The sequence below is a fragment of the Elgaria multicarinata genome, chromosome 3 (genome assembly GCF_023053635.1).
Source record: "Elgaria multicarinata webbii isolate HBS135686 ecotype San Diego chromosome 3, rElgMul1.1.pri, whole genome shotgun sequence".
Taxonomy (NCBI): domain Eukaryota; kingdom Metazoa; phylum Chordata; class Lepidosauria; order Squamata; family Anguidae; genus Elgaria; species Elgaria multicarinata.
This window is the reverse complement of record NC_086173.1, coordinates 22144192-22162844: the sequence shown is the minus strand read 5'-3', so window position 1 is coordinate 22162844 and position 18653 is coordinate 22144192. Positions and strand designations below refer to the sequence as shown.

General features: G+C 44.5%; 1 protein-coding gene across 1 annotated transcript in view; it reads right to left on the bottom strand.

Annotated features, from left to right (window-relative positions):
• The window catches only part of LOC134396586 (nuclear receptor subfamily 1 group D member 1-like), a 34526-nt gene extending 16293 nt beyond the window's left edge, over nucleotides 1–18233 (bottom strand). Inside the window, exon 1 of the mRNA XM_063123108.1 lies at nucleotides 18084–18233. Coding sequence (XP_062979178.1) covers nucleotides 18084–18099 — 16 coding nt within the window. The 5' untranslated portion in view covers nucleotides 18100–18233. The remainder of the gene's footprint in view (nucleotides 1–18083) is intronic.
• Nucleotides 18234–18653: the final 420 nt, after the last annotated feature.

Below are 18653 nucleotides of genomic sequence, written 5' to 3'. Positions count from 1 at the left end.
TCCTTTATGTTTTTTTTGGGGGGGGAAAGAAAAACCCCAGAAGCAGCCATGAGAAAACACAGGAGAATTACAAGTTGAAAACAACATTGCCTGGACCACCCGTAAAATTTCATAAATAAGGGAAGCCAATTGCACAATAAAAGCCACATCTGGAAGCATCCCAAGTTACACTGGCATTAGTTTTCTGGGCCTGATTCCTAGTCAGTTATAGCTGCTGGGAGAGTTTATACATAATTGTCACCTTCACCTTCCAATTGTTATTTAATGGGCTGCTGTGTATGTTTCTATCTGCTTCATTACCCCTCCCCCTATATTCCTGTAAATATACGTTTACGGGAAGACGACTGTCATCATTCCGGCGGAGGACACTCTGCACACGCTCGAAGGCGCCCTTTCTTTAAAAAAAAATGTTGCAAGTGCTGCAGGCTGGGAATGGCGATTCTCTTCAACAGGCTAACGTGTAAACAGGCCCGCCTCCTGGCTGCCATGCAACCCCGCGGCCGAATGAGCGAAGAAAGGGTGCGGCGGGTCTCTCCCCCCCCCCCCCCCCGGTTGCAATGCTTCGCGTCCCCGGCGGTTCGCGTGCAAGAGCTGCCGCCTGCAGCCAGAATTATCTGTGCCGCCCGGGCCATGTGAGCAGCGAGTCAGGTGTCTCCCCACCCCGCCTTGGCAGCGCTCCAGCACGTTGCTTGTTCCTGACACTCGTTCAGCGGCAGCGAGAGGCGGACACGTGAGGCGCTGACCCCATTGGAGGCGAAGCGGAGCTGGGAACCGGAGCTCTCTTCTTCCCCCCCCCTCCTTCCTCTCTCTCTCTCTCCCCCCCCCCCCCCACGCCTCGATGTTTTCTCCTGCAGCTATTGGCAGGCGCTAAAAATAAACGCTTGTGCGTTTTGGTTCAGATTCACTGCCAAGAGTGGGGCAGTTCTGGGTATCTTCGGCTTTGGGCAACCCCACCTCCCGCCCCACTGCGAAGAACCAGGTCACGGTGCCCCGGAATTCGTTTCAAAGCGGGGGAGGGCCAGAGCCGTAAGGGGAAACCTCTTTTAGGAATTGGGTAAAAGCAAAAAAGGGTTTTTTTAAAAAAGCAGGAATGTTAATGCTGGCCAATGATCATTATTTTTTTACATGCTCTTTTTTTGTATATGAATATAGAGAGATATTAGGGTAGAGCAGCCTCCCCCAACTTGGTGCCCCCCAAATGCGTTGGAATACAATTTCCACCATCCTCAACTAGGATGGCTGGAGTTGTAGCCAGAAGCTTGTGGAGGGTGCCAAGTTGGGGAAAGCTCTGAGTGTCAGATTTGGACTGGGGAGAGCCAGGCCCAATTCCCCATTCTGCTATGGAGGCCTTGAGCAACTTGCCATCTTTCAGCTGGGTGTACCTCACAGGGTTGTTGTGAACATAAATGCCAGGGGATTGGCCGTGTACTCATGCTAACCCTGGTTGTCTGAAGAGCACATTTTCACCCCTTAAGGAAACCCGAGTTTGCTACTGAGTGTGCGTTTAACAGGTGGTGCACATTTGTTTTTGTGTGTACACACACACACACACACACATATGTGTGTGTGCGCGCACGCACTGCACTGCACTGCACTGAATATAGCCCTCGGGTTTATATTGAAATGAAGTGCTTGGTCAAAACCCTATTGAGCACTTGTTCAAGTTAAGACATTAGTCCTCTCTAGGCAAAAACTAACTGCTGCAGTGTTTAATTTGCTAAACAGTTGTGGTAATTGCAACGTTCAGAAACACTGTACTCTGTATATGAGTATGTCCCCCACCCCACTGAGCTAGCAACAACTTCTGGAAGAAGCAATTTCATAACTAAGTCTGGGCAGCAGGAGTTCTTGCTCAGACTGCAGCTGCAAACAAGGAACGGGTAAGATGGAGCCGCTCTCCTCCCCACCCATTTTAAAAAGCCTTCCCTCCCCATTCCTACTGAACATACAACATTCACCTTTACTGTACATATACAAGGAGAATGAGCAGTGAGAGAGAATTCAGGAGTCTTAATTCCAAGTATTGTTACTCCATTTTCCCTGCAGAGCTGGAAATAGTACCCTAGAGTTCTGGTGTATGCCCCATTGTCCTCATTGCTTCTAGATAACCAGGTCAACATTTCTCTGGAAAGTTCATGGTACATCTATGCAATTTGTGGTGCTACATTGCATCTTTCAACTTCATCTATTTAATAAGTACAGTACCTATTTCCTCTGCATGAAAAGAAGTTGTTGCTGTGTATCAGATTTGTACTGGCTACCCTCCAGGACTACCTATGTAGCTTTTTGGTTCTGCTAAATCACCTAAGAATTTTTCTTGCAGATATTAAATTTGGAGATTCTGTCATGGTTCTATTTGGGAGCCATATTTCTCTCTCTCTCATATAGATTTGTGGCAATTTATGCTAACAGTGTAATTTTTAAGTCTTAAGCTTCCAAAGTTGGGTTTCCTGAAGGTTGAAGACCACTGTTTTAAAACATGGCCAAACTGTGCAGCGTGGGTGCCAGAAGTAAAACGAGCAACAGGGGTTTGTGCTGCACTTTGACAGAAACAGGAGGCAGGGCCTGTTGTCATGCCCTCCTTTGCTATGCTGTGGTATGCTGCTGCCTCAGCTATTACACAAGGCAAAACTACACAAAAGCACAGTGGGCTGGATATGTACCACAGCGCACAGTAAAATGACACTATCTCCTACTCTGAACTTTATTTATGGGATATATTAAAAAGCTGTACATATACCATTCAGCTTTTCACAAAGCCCCAAAATTGGTTGCCAACTACTGGTTTTGAAGTATACTGAATAAGCTCATTTCAACCTATTCACCCATATAGAGACCTCAATTCATATTGGTCCTTCTTTCCCTCCATCCAAGCTACTTCCAGGTCTCACAGAGGCAGAGCCTGAACTTTTTTTTCTGGTGCTTGTTATCATGACACAGCCCTCTTGCTCACCCCACTGCTGTTTCGCAACCCCACAAAATGATTGTACCTATAAAAATCATTGTAAAGCTGCCAGCCTACAAGAATAGTGCTATTGTTTAACAAGCCAGCCTAAAGACAAGGAAGCACGTTTGAACAGAAAGCATGGAAAGATCAGTAGAGAGACTTCATCAAAGGATATCCGGGGTGGGGGGGAGGTAGGGGGAACAAAAAACACAAAAATCAAAAATGAAGTAAGGGGGCAGCAGCAACAGAAGGAATGGTTGCTACAATAACCTAAGTTACTACTAAATTTACTCTCAGTGAATTTTTGCCAGTGTATTTCACATTGACCCGGTTTGCACGTAACAGCAGCAAATCGTGGGCTAGTTTACATTAGTAGTTGGGTTAACAGTGGGTTGTTTAACTCATGATTAACCTAAAATGTCCTGTTCAGACATCACATAGCAACAACCTCCAATCAGACAGTGAATAATATACAAAATGGCTGCAGAATGTCCCTAGCATGCGCTGCAGCAAACCATAGTTTAATTAGCCCACACTGTTACATGTAAACGGTCCCATTATCAAGGCCTGGCCCCTTACTTGAGAGCTTTAAGTTTAAAAGCTTGCCAGGTATGCTTCTGTTTCCCATCTCCTATAAGGGGATACTTGCTCCCAAGCACTAGCCCTAGAGCAGAGAAACCACCAATGGGTGCCTACTGATCAAGTGCTAGTCTGGCTACTGCACCAGTTCTAGGAGAAAGGGGACTAAACCCCAAGATGAAAATGCAGACCACTTGTGCTGAGTATTCTGCTTCTGTGCTACAAACGTGCAGCTTGGTCCTAAATACCTTTCCATGTGTCAGACCCAGCAATTTTAATGGATTTTGCTTCTTCTTTAAAGGCAGTAGTTGCTTTAAACCTTATGAATTCTGAAAGCTTGATGAGGAGAGGTCCTAGTTCAGTGGTAGAGCATATGGTTTGCATATAGAAGGTCCCAGGTATCTCCAGTTAAAAAATAATAATCAGGTAGCAGAAAGGTGACAAAGACCTCTCTGCTTGAGCCTGGGGAAAACCAGAGTAGAACCGCCCAGAGAGCTCCGGCTATTGGGCGGTATAGAAATGTAATAAATAAATAAATAAATAAGTAGAAGGACAAATAATCTGACCTAGTATAAGGCACCTTCCTATGAAGCAGCCTGAGTGGTTTGGATAGTAATATTTCACTAGACTGCAACCTCAATTGTTAGCTTAGCTGTTGTTATTAAATACATTTTTATACTGTCCCATAGCTAAGTTCTCTGGGAGGTTTTAAAAAGATTTAACTTGCCCACCTTACATACTAAGAATTCTGGAAATTGTAGCTTATTGCAAAGGCTGGGCATTAATAGAGAATTCTCTGAACCACCTCACAAAACTGCAGTTTCCAGGATCCCTTCAGGGGGCAGCTATGAGAGTCAAACCAGTTTGACAAAAAAGAAAGGTAGCTGTGTTGGCCATAAGAAAAATGCCAAAATCCTTATTAGGGCAATACCTTCATAAGGCCAACATAGAGGATACAAAAAAAATGTGCAAGTGTTTGAGATCTCTTCATCAGGCAAGATGTAACAAAAAGCATGGAGCTGGGGGAAAGGAGGTTGGAACGGCTGTAAGATGAAAGGCAGAGATTCAAACTAGGCTCTTCCTATGTGGTGTGATAGTGCAGAGACAGTGTATGCTGTAAGGCCTTTTTTACACATGACACTAGAACAGCTCTGAGCCTCTCTCATGCTGTGTCTGTACATTGCATTGCTTGCATCATTTTATAATCAAATATACATTCTAGCCCAACATTAAGCTTTACATTTAAATTACAGATTTGGGAAATGCAAAAGAGGGCTTTTCCTGTCACCTGCAGTACCACATTTGCAATTGCCTGTGTTCAATATGGAACTGGAATCAGGCCCAGGGAGGTGAAATTCAAACATTTTTGGAGGGGCCGTAGCTCAGTGGTAGAGCCCCTGCTTTACATCCAGAAGGTCCCAGTTTCAATCCTGAGCATCTTCAGGTAGGGCGAGGAAAGAATATTGCCTGAAACCCCGAAGAGCCATTGCTGCCTGTCAGTGTTGACAGTACTGGGCTAGATGGAACAATGATCTGACTCATTAAAAAGCAGCTCCCTGTGTTCCTATGACCTCTTAAGCCAGAATCAATGTGGCATAGTGGTTTGTGTGTTGGTCTGGGAAAACCTCCAGTTCATATGAAATGCCTAAAACAAGCTAAATGCTCCAGGTCAGTGGCAGAGGAATAGAAACAGATGCTGCTTCTCCTGTGCCTTAACAGCTCCTCATGACACACACACACTTGCAAGAGTTTTAAAATCAGAAGTTTTATTTTATGGCAGCTATTTGCAGCCAAATTGGCACCATCAGCAGCAGCAACCTCCCACTGCACAGCCCTCCCCTCAAGAGTGGCATTATTAGCGACTGCGTTGCATGCAGCTTCATCCATCAGCACTTGTCACCGTGTCCATGCTGCTGACACTGCAGTTGGTTTCTCTCCGCAGCGGGGTGGGGGTGGAGAGGCAATCACAGCCCACACTGGCAATCCTTGAACCTCTACCAAACAGTGATTTCAGCTGTGCCACTTTACGTGTTGTAGTAGGAAGAACTGCTGCAGTACGCATTTCCCAGGCGCTCCAGAAATCAATCCAAGGTACCCTCCAGAACCATTGTGCTGAAAACGACTGCTGCAGTTGCTTGTACCTGGTGACCTGAATTCACCTGAACAAAAGCGAATTCAGCAACTGGCTCTTGTGCATGTTTTGTAAAGCTCTGTGCTGCCTATGAAGCAGCTAACAGCTGGGGGAGTCCTGGTATATTTCAGAATCCAGGCCAGGAAGCTGCTGTCCTCCCACCCACTGCCCCCCCCCCTTTTTGGAAAAGCAGTGAAACCCAATTTCCTCCTCCCTCTGAAGTTACAAGCAATGACCCTATTTTGGGCTTGCTTATCAGAATCACTTTGAAGCTGACTGCATAAATCCTTTCTATCTCCGTCAGTCAACATGACTCAAATTTTGCCTGCATAGCTGATCTATAGGAAAGGCAGCCCCAGCCAATTTTTAAGAGGGAAATTCCTGGTTCCAAATTTAAGAACCGGAGCAGGTGTGAACTTGAGCTTCTAATGCTGGCCCTGGTTTCTATCAGAAGGATCAAACATTGCAAATTAGTTTAGTATGGCAGATTAGGTTTTAGACGGGTCACTACTTTTGAGCCGCAGTTCTCCTTTATGTAAAATGGGGAATATAATGACCTACTTAGTGGCAGGATTGCTCTGATGGCGGACAAAATAAAGTGCAAAAGCTTTGGCAGATCAGATTAAAACGTTGACTGCCAAAACTGGGAGAACGTCCACTTTTCTTGTACTGTGTTAGAGAGGCTTTCTAATCTTTGGGGCTAGGCTGAAAAGATTGGCCACCCAACTTTGATGGAAACCTACAAAATTCAAATGCACCCCTTTTAATCCATGTATCCTTTTTACACTGGGATAAGCTACAAAAAAGATAGTCCTTCCCCCGCCCCCCTCGTATGTTCCATATTTCTTGATGCACAAAGAGATCCCTATATCTAAGATATCCATTATTATTATTATTATTATTATTATTATTATTATTATTATTAGCACTTTTATCCCACCCTTTAGCCAAAAAAGGCACTCATACCACACATTTTCTCAAATAAGGAAAAACTGCTTGGTGCTGAATGAAGCATTACAAGTCCTACCTATTGTCCACCCATGATGGGACTGCTGTAAACCTACAAAGCAGCGCCATGCTACACTGGCAGGTGCTTCCTGCCAAAACCAACCAACAAAAAACACCTTTGACCTTCCTAAGGGGACATTAGTAATCTGATTGTATGGAGTCACAACAGACTCACTAGAAGCAACGTACAGAGAGATGGATCTTCCACACAATTCCGGCCAATAACAAGGGGAAGCTGTTTTTAGTAGAGAAGTCCATCCATATTTGATCAAGCACACAATGCTTCCCGTGTGGAAGGAAAAACCTCATAGCTATTCATGGTGCTGCCTTGCTTATCATTGTTTAGTTGGAGCAAAACCCAGCCAAGAGAAATCAGTACAGAATTGAGGACAACATCTAAATGCCCCCCATTTCCTTTCCCTCTCCCCTCCCCACACTTTAGAACCAGCACATCTGGGCCCCAGGTAATGTCCTTCAGAAGAAGGAGCGGTGCTCCCATAATGAGAAGGAGCTGATGTTTCTTTTGCAAAATGATGTGTCAATAAATAAGATTACCCAGAAACGGAACACGAGTCTAGCTAGGGTCTTAGCTGGAGCCTGCCAGGAGACACTAGCTACTCGTGCAGGCTTTAATCTGCCTGCACGTTCCTTCATCAGTGGAACAGGGATGGGAGGGGCAGGAGAGGAAAGAGCAGCTCGGGGTTTTTGGCTTTAAGTAGGTTAAACAAATCAGAGTGCATCTGTGGGCTTGTTGGAACTGCAGCAGCGCTCCCAGAATAGGCCAGGAGCCTGGGAAATAAAGATACCGAATGTGATCTCAAAAATATTTGTTTGCTTCGCAGAGAGCAGGGTGGGGGTGAGCGGGAAGAGATGGGCACAGGGACAGAACACAAACAGGGCCAAAGAACCGTCAAGTTACATATTTAGAAGTATCTAGGTTTCTCGGGATTCAGTGTTTGTTTGTTTTGATTTGTTTTATTCTAAAGGCTAGATCAAAGTGCCAGAAGCCAGGGTTATCCCCACATCACCCCAAAACAGTAGTGTTTATTCTGTTCAGTCCTAAAAAACTGGGACATTTCAGAATTAAGAGTTACATAATAAGATTCTGTCCTATACTGAGTCAGACGATCGAGCTAAGCATTTATTGGTTACACTGATTGGCAGTGGCTCTCCAGATTTCAGACAAGGGTTTTCCCAGCCCTACTTAGGGATACCAGGTATTATATATGGGACCCTCTACTGCTGATGTGATGTGATGTGATGTGATGTGATGTGGTGTGTGTGTGTGTGTGTGTGTGTGTGTGTGTGTGTGTGTGAGAGAGAGAGAGAGAGAGAGAGAGAGAGAGAGAGAGAGAGGGTCCATCACCAATGCTAATATTTGGGCTTGGTTTTAGACCAATTGCAGAGAGTGGGGAGAGAAGAATTCAACATGGTTTGAATCTGGTTCTGGTTAACCTGTTTTCTGACTAGTCCCGTGATGCAGTGGGTAGAAATTTCACACACTGCATTGCAGGTTTGTTGGCAAACTCAGTTTGTGATGAGCCATCTAGGCAACTGATTCACCACATGCAGATTTGGGTCAGCTCGACATTATTATCCAGGCCCCATCCTTGGGGCAAAACTGAAAATTAAAAAACAAAACCCTGACAGTGAACACATTGCTACATGTACAGAAGCATGTGTAATAAAATCCACACCACTGCTGCTCTTAGGCAAAGCAGATTCAGGAGGGGGCGATTTGCAATGCAGAAGTAACAGGGATATTTAACCCTTCCCCATAAAGACTACTCTCTTCTGGCAGGCCTACCCAGATGAATTTTAAACCTATGAATTTTAAGATGTTGTGATTGTTGTTTTAATATTGTATTCGTTTTATATGCTCTTTTAACTAGTTTTATGTATTATATTGTATTTAATGTTGTTCCCCACCTTGATCCAGAGGGAGAGGTGGGTAAGAAATACATATTTTATTATTAACTGCTGATTTTGTGATTTTAATCCCCCCCACCCCGCATACACACAATCTATTTGCCTCTTTCTCACCCACCGCCAAGAGCAAGGCAGGGGAAGCAGCTTCGGTGGGGCAGGGGGGCTGCCGCAGAAAACTGGAAGTTAGAAAATGGTTAAGCACCCCTGCCCTATCCTTCCCTACTACAAATTACACACACACACACACACACGCAAAGAAAGCTGCTTTACCTAGAACAGCCTTCCCCATCCTGGTGCCCTTCAGATGCTGGGAGTGCCAGGAGTTGTAACCCAACATATCTGGAGGTCACCAGGTTGTGGAAGGATGACCTAGGAGAAGCAGGCATTGGGGTTATATTATGCATATCTGTCTGTAATGTGTACTTTGGCCCTCAGCAATGTGTTCACCACTTGAGTGGACTTGGGCAAACCACCCCCTTTGTCTCTTGGTCTTGTATCTGTAAACCCTGGTGTTGCACCCAAAAGACTTTGCTGCTTCCAAATTAGGGTTTGAGAACTACAGCTTTGTATGCACCCCATGGTTTTTGTTTTTTAAATGGACAGGTAATATCTTTGTTTGAATAGGCAAGGTTCAGTCCAACAGGTAGCAGGCATCAAAAGAGAAAAACCAGGTTATAATTACTCCTTTCCCTCTCTATCCCCACCCCACCTCCACCTCCAGCAAAGCTATTTTCTAATGCCTAAACACTGGCAGGGATCAAGAAGTGAAAGCATCTCCTGCAAAGGTAGAGGCTGCTCTACAATCAAAGAAACTCAGCCAAGCCACAAGCCCACGCCCTATCTGAGTTGTGCTTTTGCTCCTAGACCAGCATTTCCTGCCTGCTGCAATACATTTTAGCTTTGATCTCAGTCTCTCTGGCACCTGTGAAAGTGCCGTCGAGGCCTGCAGACAGTGAAGTAGGTCAAAGTCATCACAACAGGAGAAAGGGCAGGATGAGGTGGCGAAGGACTGAGTTCGGAGGGGAATTTTTTTACTGCAGAACCAATTCCCTTTTCAGTTGTACAACACCCCCACCCCCACTCCTCCTAGCCCCAAATGGGAATGAGAAACCAAGGAAGGCTTATAAATAGTCATTCACCTATGATGAATATGTGTCTAGCTCAGGCAACCAGGCAGAGAAAGTTTTGTAAACTGAAGAGGGTTGTTGGATCAATAAATAATACATAAATTTCATCCAATTTACGAAACTTTCCTGCCTTGTCACCCAGACTTGATACTTATTTGCCATAGGTGAATTTTCCAGGCTCACTCCTGCCATATAACGCTACCATTGCTGCTTTGCAGCAGCAATGCTGAGGGTTTGCAGGGGTATCAGTAGGAAAAGCAGCACTATATAGATGCCCTGTTAAACACTCTTGTATTTAAGAAAGAAAGAGTTATTGTGCAAATGCATTATTTTTTAGCCAGTGCAGGGTAGGCTATTACAGAGTAAAATTTACTTAGCAAATGAAGAAAAAGAAGGAGCGCCTCAGGTTGGAGTGCTCTGTGTAGGTACAGCCATTACAAATACACAGATGATCTTATTCTCACCAGGCAAACATTGGAAACTGCAACGTGATAATTGGATATCTATAGCCCAGGCTTAACCTAGTTTGAGAATCATTCCTTCCCTGTAGGGAACTGTGGGAATTGTAGTTTTGTGAGATAGGCTAAGGCTCTCTATCACAGCATACTCATCACCCTCACCAAACTACAATTCTTAGGATTCTTTTGGGGAAGTCATGATATTTATTTAGCTATTTATACTCTGCCTTTTCCATCAAGGAGCCCAAGGTGGCATACCTGATCTTCTTCAATTTATCCTTACAACAATAGGGTGACCATATTGAAATGAGGGTAGGGGTCTTGTATTACCTGTTTCAGCAGGTGTCATTTGTATGCATGCCACACCTGGTGAAATTCCTTTTTCATCACAACAGTTAAAGCTGCAGGAGCCCTGCCCTCTTGACTGGGGATTTTGTGTGGATTACAGAAATGTACAAACATCAAAACGGATTGCCCTTGTTTCTCAACTCTTCCTTGTGATTAAGAATCTGTTCACACCCAGCTACTAATTTGATGAGATACAACCGAGCAGGAGTGTGCTTGATCTACTAGTAGATCTCTGGGTAATTTGCAGTAAATTGGCAAGGATTTCCAACTCCAAATTATTTAACATAATAGTAAGAAAATGACTCCTCTCTCCATCCTAAATTATATTGCTGGAATGAAGAAAGCTGGGAGTAGGGGGTAACAAGGCAAGGATATTTGCAAGGAGCTCCGTTCAGTTCTGGTACTCAAAACAAATCCCTGGGCTCGGAATTCTTTAATTCCTAGTGGATGTCTTTTGCAGCTGGCTGTGCTTGGTGAAGCTTGGGGTTCTAATAAAAACAAAGTAGATCTGCAAGCCTGAAGTCTGCCCAGCCCAACAACAGAGTACAGGAATGCTACACCTTTACACATCATACAGCAGGAATGAGATATGCTGCAGGTGGCAAAATTCCCTCTTCCACACAACCATTAAAGATACAGAAGCTCCATCTATTATTGCCTCTGATCACTGTAACTACTGCAGCACCAGCTCCAGAAGTTCTTTCAGATGAGGCTTTTATCATGATACTGTCGTGCCTCATTCAAGAATTATATGGGGATCCAGATAAAGTTGTCATCCGCTTGTAATTCTGTGTTTTCCCACCACTTCTTCTGTCTTTTTACTTCCTGTGGAAAATCTGTCAAGAAGAAAAGGATGGAAGAACTGCACAATGCCTTCTAATTGTCAGTACTATAAACCCTCCATCTGGAAGCACCCCCAAGCTGTAAAATTAATGGCCAAGAGAAAAGCAGAAAAACAAAGGGTTCTTGTATTCAAAGGGAAGTTGCGAAATATAGTCCATCAATGTCCTTGTCTGCATAATTCACACAGAAGCAAACAACACTAGCTTCAAAATCCAGATTTATGCTGGGAACGAGAAAGGGGGAAAGTTGAATCCCACATTTTGGAAATCTAAAATACAGCTGTTACTTAGACCTGTTTCCATCCTGGTTGAAACACACTGGTCCCTTCTCCCAGTGGATCACAGAGAGATACTATTAACCAAGCTGGAAATTAATTTTAGATGCTGTACTAGTTTATAAAAGCCAACCGAAGCCAAATCACATAGTTTTAGGTAGTTTCTAGTAGTTGGAGGGGCTTCAATTATCTTTTTGCAATCTAGTATTGCATCTCAAATTCTCTTCAGCTTGGTTAATATAAAGACTATTTATCTGCACTGTTTATCACCTGGTGATCGGGTATCTATGGGCAACGGGCCAACCTCTAGCTAATTTTCATCATGAGATGAGTGCTGTGTACGGAGACAACTGATTATGGCAACCTGGATGTCTCCAAGTGAATAAGGATATGCAAACACAGCAGCAGATCATTGGCTGCATGCCCAAAATAGCACAGCCTATGAGACAGGTTTTCACACACTAATAAAATGCAGAAAACAATGCTTTGGACACAAATGGGACATATCTTAAGCATAGGCGCTCTGAATGAGAGTCCTGTGATTCAAATGCTTCTTCATTAATTCCAATTGGAGCGGCAGTTTTGATTCCTTTGAAATGAATGGGGAAGCCCTGGTGCAAACAAGAACTCTGTGCAGAACCCTTGGTGCAAAATACAGCTGGGCCAGAACAATGCAATTTAATTTGTATATTTCTTTGGCATGCAGAAGGGTAATGACCATTGTGATTGAGTCAGTAAAACACAGTTTAGATTTTTTTTTAACGGCTGCAACACTTTCTGGTTAAAAATGGGCAACATTTCACCACTGAATGGCCAACCTTTACATTGTCAGGGGCTGCTATGTTTTCCAGACTATGGTCTGGGGCCCAAAGTGTATTTTGTTACACAACTCAACACCTCCTCCCCATACATGCCCCCTCCCCAGGTAGTAAGGCTGCATGATCAACTTCCCGATGAGCCATTGGCTGGGATGTCACATAAAAATCCAAGGAAGGGGGGATAAGCACCTTTTCTGTTCTTATGAGTGAAGCTGTAGGCCAAAAAATGATCGTGTCTCAATTAAAATTGAGTATAGTGTAGGAGTGGGCACCTTGTGGCCTCCAGATGTTTTGGCCTTCAACTCCCATGCCCCCTCACCATTGGCCATGCTGGCTAGGGCTGATAGAAGTTGTAGTCTAAAACATCTGGAGGCACCAAGTTGCCCACCCCAACATAGGGCCACAGATACAATTGCTATAAGACAGCCACCGGATGTTCATTCACCCCAGAAGGCAGCAAATGAGAAAAGGGGAGGGCAGAGGAGTTACTTGGCCCCTTGCCCCTGTGTTCCACCTGAAATGGGCTGCAGATGGCTCTAGTTGCTGATCATCGCACCAAGGCCTTTGCTGTTTGGTTCCCCGCAATTTTGTCGCAGCTCTAAAGGAAGTTAATCTAAACTGAACATGATGAGACACGAATCAATTCTACATGCTTGTCCTCTACCTGATCAATTTCCCTGGCAGTGGGCGGTCAATTCTCCAGTGATGCTAGCTAACATACCTCATGCCGCTTGTCAGAGCATAGGTTGCTAATTGATTTCAGGAAGATTCTAATCCAACACCTCTGCGAGTAATGGCACAAAGACCTACTAAACAGAAGCCAGACTGTAGATACTTAAGGACAGAGTATTCCTTTGCATGCACGCCAGTTGCGATTGTCAGCTTTTTTACGGACAGGGGCTCTGGGCTTTTGCCAGCTGAATAGTATGCAGCAACCAAGAGATGAAGCAGTGATGGGCAAAACACCACCTGTTACTTTTTGCAACCTTCCTTGTCAGTGGCTTTCAAGTCATCCAGAAATCTTCCTCAAGCAGTGATTAGCTGGAGAAAACCCTGGGCACTTGCATTTGCAAGGGCTGCAGTGGCTCAGTACGGAGAATGCACAGTCAGGTTAGCACCACACAATCAGCAGTCACAGGCAGGCCTACCCAGGATCATCCATGCAAGGGACCCGACAGGACTGTCACTCCCATCAGACAGATTAGGGAGATGGATGCTGGTCCATGTGGCCAGCAGAAGGAGAGAGCCAACGTCTCACAGCATGCAACCTCAGATGCTTGGCAGGCTGGGATGAGCAGTGGGGGTGGGTGGGTGTCAGGATAATAAGCCATACTTCCCCCTCCGAGGAAATTCAAGTTTGAAGTATGGTTAAAAGAAACAAAAGGAAAATGCATCTAACCACAGTTACAAGGAAAAGTGAAATTGTTAATGCTGTAAGAAGAAATGCAGATACTCCTGTTCTTAATGCTAACTCTCGGTTTGAGTTTTGTATGTAAAGTCCACCGGCTATGCCTGAAGGCATCCGATTTACCCTTCTCCAACCTGATGTCTTCCAGATATGCTGGACTGCACTTCCCATTGGGTATGCTGGCTGGGGTGATGCAGTCCCACACATCTAGGGCACCAGGTTGTGGAAGAATGATTTAATTAATTGACTGGTTGCATTCAGAGGTGAAAGGTATACTCCACCTTTCTAAATACATGGGCCAACTCAAGTCAGCTTACAAAAAATCCAAAATAATAATGACAAACAACAACAACAACAACAACAAATTCAAAGTCAGCCAGCTTAGCAAAAATAATGATAAGTATCATGCTCCATAATTGGGAAGCCTTTATTCGTAGGTAGAAGCAGCTTTATGATGGAATTGGTTTACGTGGTAAGATGCACTTTCAGCTCCTAGCCCACTGTTTGAAGCAAGGGTAGGCAACCTGGTGCCCTCCAGATGTTTTGCAGAATGCCCATCAGCCCTAGCCAGAATGACCCAATGGTTCAGGATTATGGGAGCTGTCATTCAAAACATCTGGAGGGCACTAGATTGAATAGAATGTCCTGAATAATACCAAAGTTGGACATTCCTGCCTTAAAGGGAAAGGCAGACACACACACACAGAGAGAGAATGCATTTGGACAATTGCAGAGGCAAAAGAACCCACATCGTGGGTTCTTTCCCACCCCTGCGCAACCGTGATTTACATAATTACCCACGATGCAGAGTGGGTCGCTGTGTCCTCCGAACCCGGAGTGGTGGAGGTGACTTCTCAGCTACCCCACAACCCCCTACTGCAAGTTGGAGGACATGGCAACTCACACTGCAGCATGGGTAATTATGTTAACTGCAGTTGTGCAGTGTGTGGGGGTGGGTGGGGAAAGAACCTGTAATGGGTGTCCAGGTCTCATTTAGTCCTCAGTGGGCATTGCTCCCAAAGACTCCAATGGTACACATTTAAAGTTGCACCTCTCCCCCAACACAAACACACTGCTCTAGGCACTTGATAAAGCTTAGATGTTTTTATCACTGTAGCACAAACATGATGTTAACACCAAACTATAGAAGTGACCTCTCTGCAAATGCAGCACAGCGTCAAGAGAGTGGCAATGTCAACATTTCACAATGAATCATCATAGTGGCCTCCTGCTATAACAAAGAACTTCAAGAGGCCAGTGTGATGTCAGAGCACAACACACTGTAAGGAGACCACTGTGTTTGAACACTGCATTGCCCTGATTGAACAGGCATGGTGTATCTCCTTCTCCAAAGTGATGTTACACTTCAGCAATTTCAAAGTCAACATGACTTTGTGCAACGTCACCGCATGGCCTTGCACACTGCCTCCAAACTCGAATATGCTGGCTTCTAACAATATTTTTGTCTCACACTTGAAGTGGCTCTAGAATAGTGGTGGCTTCCTCCTTTTCACCAGTGATGCCAAGTGCTCCTGGGATTAGAGACACCCCTGTTCTTTTTATGATTTCATTCATAAATACATATATTTATGTATTGGGAACAGCTGTGGCTCTGTGGTAGAGCACCTGTTTTACATGCAGAAGGTTCCGGGTTCAATCTCTGGCATCTGCAGGTAGGGCTGCAGGAAAACAATCCTGCCTGTAACCCAGGGGAGCCACTGCCAGTCAGTGTTGGCAGTACTGGACTAGATGGACCGATGGTCTGATTCACTATAAAGCAGCTTCCGATATTCGTGTGTGTGTGTGTGTGTGTTTATATTGTATAAAATACAAGAAATATTATTTATTTATTCCTCTCTCAAGACACGGAGAGGGTTCTTCCCTTTAATCCTCATGACAACCCTGTGAGGTAGGTTAGGTTGAGAGTGTGACTTTCACAAGTTCTCTTCATTCCCGAGCAACATTTGAACTTCAATCAGCTTGTTCTAGCCCTCAGCTAAGTACACCACACTGGGTCTTGTGGCCATCAGGGAATGTCTGGGGGTTAACGGATCTGTTGCACTCTAATGCTATGAAATGCTTCCCCCACCCTACAGTGTAAAAGCTTCTTACAGACGATTTAGGAAGAGGAAGAAGAACACAGAGGGCAGCCGAGGCTTTGCAACCTTCCAATCAGAGTCATAGGGTCATAGTCACCCCACCACCACAAGGATTGTGTGGACCAGAGGACTTCTTATGCAAATTCTCTTTTATATTCCATAGGTTTGTTGCAGGTTTGAGAAACCAAACATGGAAGACATCCTCACAGGATGCCATAGTCAGGTTTCTGGTTAATCTGCACTAAACAAATGGAAATGAAAGAATAAATAAATACATAATGATTATACGTTAAGGTAATCCTAAATATGCACCAAGAACAGGTATATATCTTGTAACCTGCATAAATTATGCAAATTGAGCAAAATGCACCTATTTATTTCTGCATAATTTATCAACTCCTGCTAATCAAAAAGAGAGCCGTGGAGGTGACAGAAGCCCCACTTCCTGATCCATACACCAACAAGCCTATCTTCATTAAGGGCTAGAAACTTGTCTTTTTTAAAACAGAAAGCAAATATTTTCAGGATGTTAAACTCTGTGTCAGATTTCAGTTTCTGCACTTGTGTGTTGCAGTGGTGGAATAAACACAGCTCTCTGGTTGTAAAAGGATAAAGCAAAGGATTTCCATAAAGGAAGTCTCAGGTTCTATTCTTACCATCTTCAGTTAAAAGAACTCTAGCTGCTGGGAAAAGATCGTTACCTGAGGCTCTATAGCAGCCTTCTTGAACCTGGTGCCCTCGAGATTTTTGGACTATAACTCCTAGCATTCCCAGACAGATCGTGTTGGACTACAACACCCAGCATCCCCAATAGTCCAACACATTTAAGAGGGTATGATGGAGGGGAAAGCTACTCTGTAAAGAATCCCCTACCAGTCCAGGTTGGATGGTCTCCAGAGGACTGCTCATCTCTTACTTATCGAAAGGCGGTTGTCTGAATTGGGCCACATCCCTGGTTTACCTGGGAATGGTGGTTCACCTGATCTCACCTTCCTCCGTTCAAATGAGCATTTAACCCAGTGCTGAGCAGCAAACCCAACTTCCCATTTAAAATATCAGTCACTACCATTTTCTCTGACATTCCACAGCACTCAACCCTCTTGGGACTTGCTGACCCCAACTAACCTCCCTCCCTCCCTCTCTCTCTCTCTCTCTCCCTCTCTCTCTCTCTCTCTCTCTCTCTCTCACACACACACACACACACACACACACACACACACGTAAACCTGGTACTAAATGAAAGTGGTATGCAGCAATTGTTCTTCTTTGCACACCAGCTGAGAATAAAATAGAAATGAGTGGCGGTTTTCCAGAATAATCCATCAAATGTTGCTGGGTTTACTGAGGTGTAAAAATCCAGTGGCACCCATGTGATGTAAATCCATGAAATTTATCAAAACTACTGTGACCCCTGTTTAATTTTAAACAAGTAGTGATGTTAAGCACACATCCCACCCTCCTGTCCAGTTCTCCTGGAGATATATCTGCAGCCTCCTTCTAAATATATTCAACATTGCACCAATAATTTTCTTTCTTCTTCTTTGTCAGCCCATGCATATTATTCTGGCTGGATGTTTCTCTCTCCCTCTCCACTTAAACAATCATTTCAATATCAACAGAAATCATCTTTCTGTTTTTCTTTTCTTCTATTCATGCAAATCATCATCATCATCATCATCATCATCATCAATAAAAGCTGCTCTATAAATTCATTCAAAAGCCAGTCATTTACGCTTCGGGAAAATACCTACCATCTAAAAATAGCGCAAGAAAGGATTTCTTTCTGTAGCTTTTTAAAAAAATATATAAAGGGAAATGAACTAAATCCCACACTTATGCTTATGCTCTTCTTCCTGTGTTGTAGCAGAAACAGGATAGCAATCCTAGCTAGGATTTTAGGCGAGAAGGAGACGAAGAACGCAAAACCCTACTATAATATAACACAACGCAAAGGAAATTCGAAAGCGCTGCAGACGAGTTACAAGTCACCCCCTGGTGCATTTCTCTCTCTTCTCCCTCTCTCTTTTCCCTCGCGCTCGCTCTTTTGGCGCCCATCCACCCACTTCCAGCTACACGTATGAGTTCGCAGCAGAATGGAAAGGTCGGCGGCTTACCAGAATTGTTATCCATCGTGTGTCTCTTATCTTTCTGCGCCCTTCTTCCGTTGTTAATGCAACCTGGGCTCGTTCTCTCGCGGATTGCAAAAAAGAAATCGCGTTGAAGGTGGCAAAAAAACAGAGTTGAGTATACGGCTGGACTCCCGAAAGCAGGCAAGAAATCAATACGAAGAATGATCGGGAGCGAGTAGGGTATGCGCGAAGGGAACCCTCTGCGGCTTTCCCCCTTGGATGCGTGTGCCTGCTTGCTCCTGAGCTGCCCGCTGTGCAAAATGGTTTAAGGTTCCAGAAACCAGCGAGTTGGGTTTTTTTTGTGTGTGTGTGTGCTGCCTACTGCGACTTCCACGTGCTTCGAAGCAAAGGCTCGGTTAAAAACACACAGAGAGCTAAAGAGTCTCTCCCCACCTTCCTTTCCTCCCTCGGCGTCCTCTCTCCCTTGATTTGTATATATGTGGGTGAGGGTTGCTGCTGCTGCTGCTTTTTGCTTGTTCAACTCGGGGATTAGCCGCTCCTGTTTCCCTGCCAGGAGGGAGCGGGGGAGTTCGGATCTGGCGTGCCTTAGTGGCT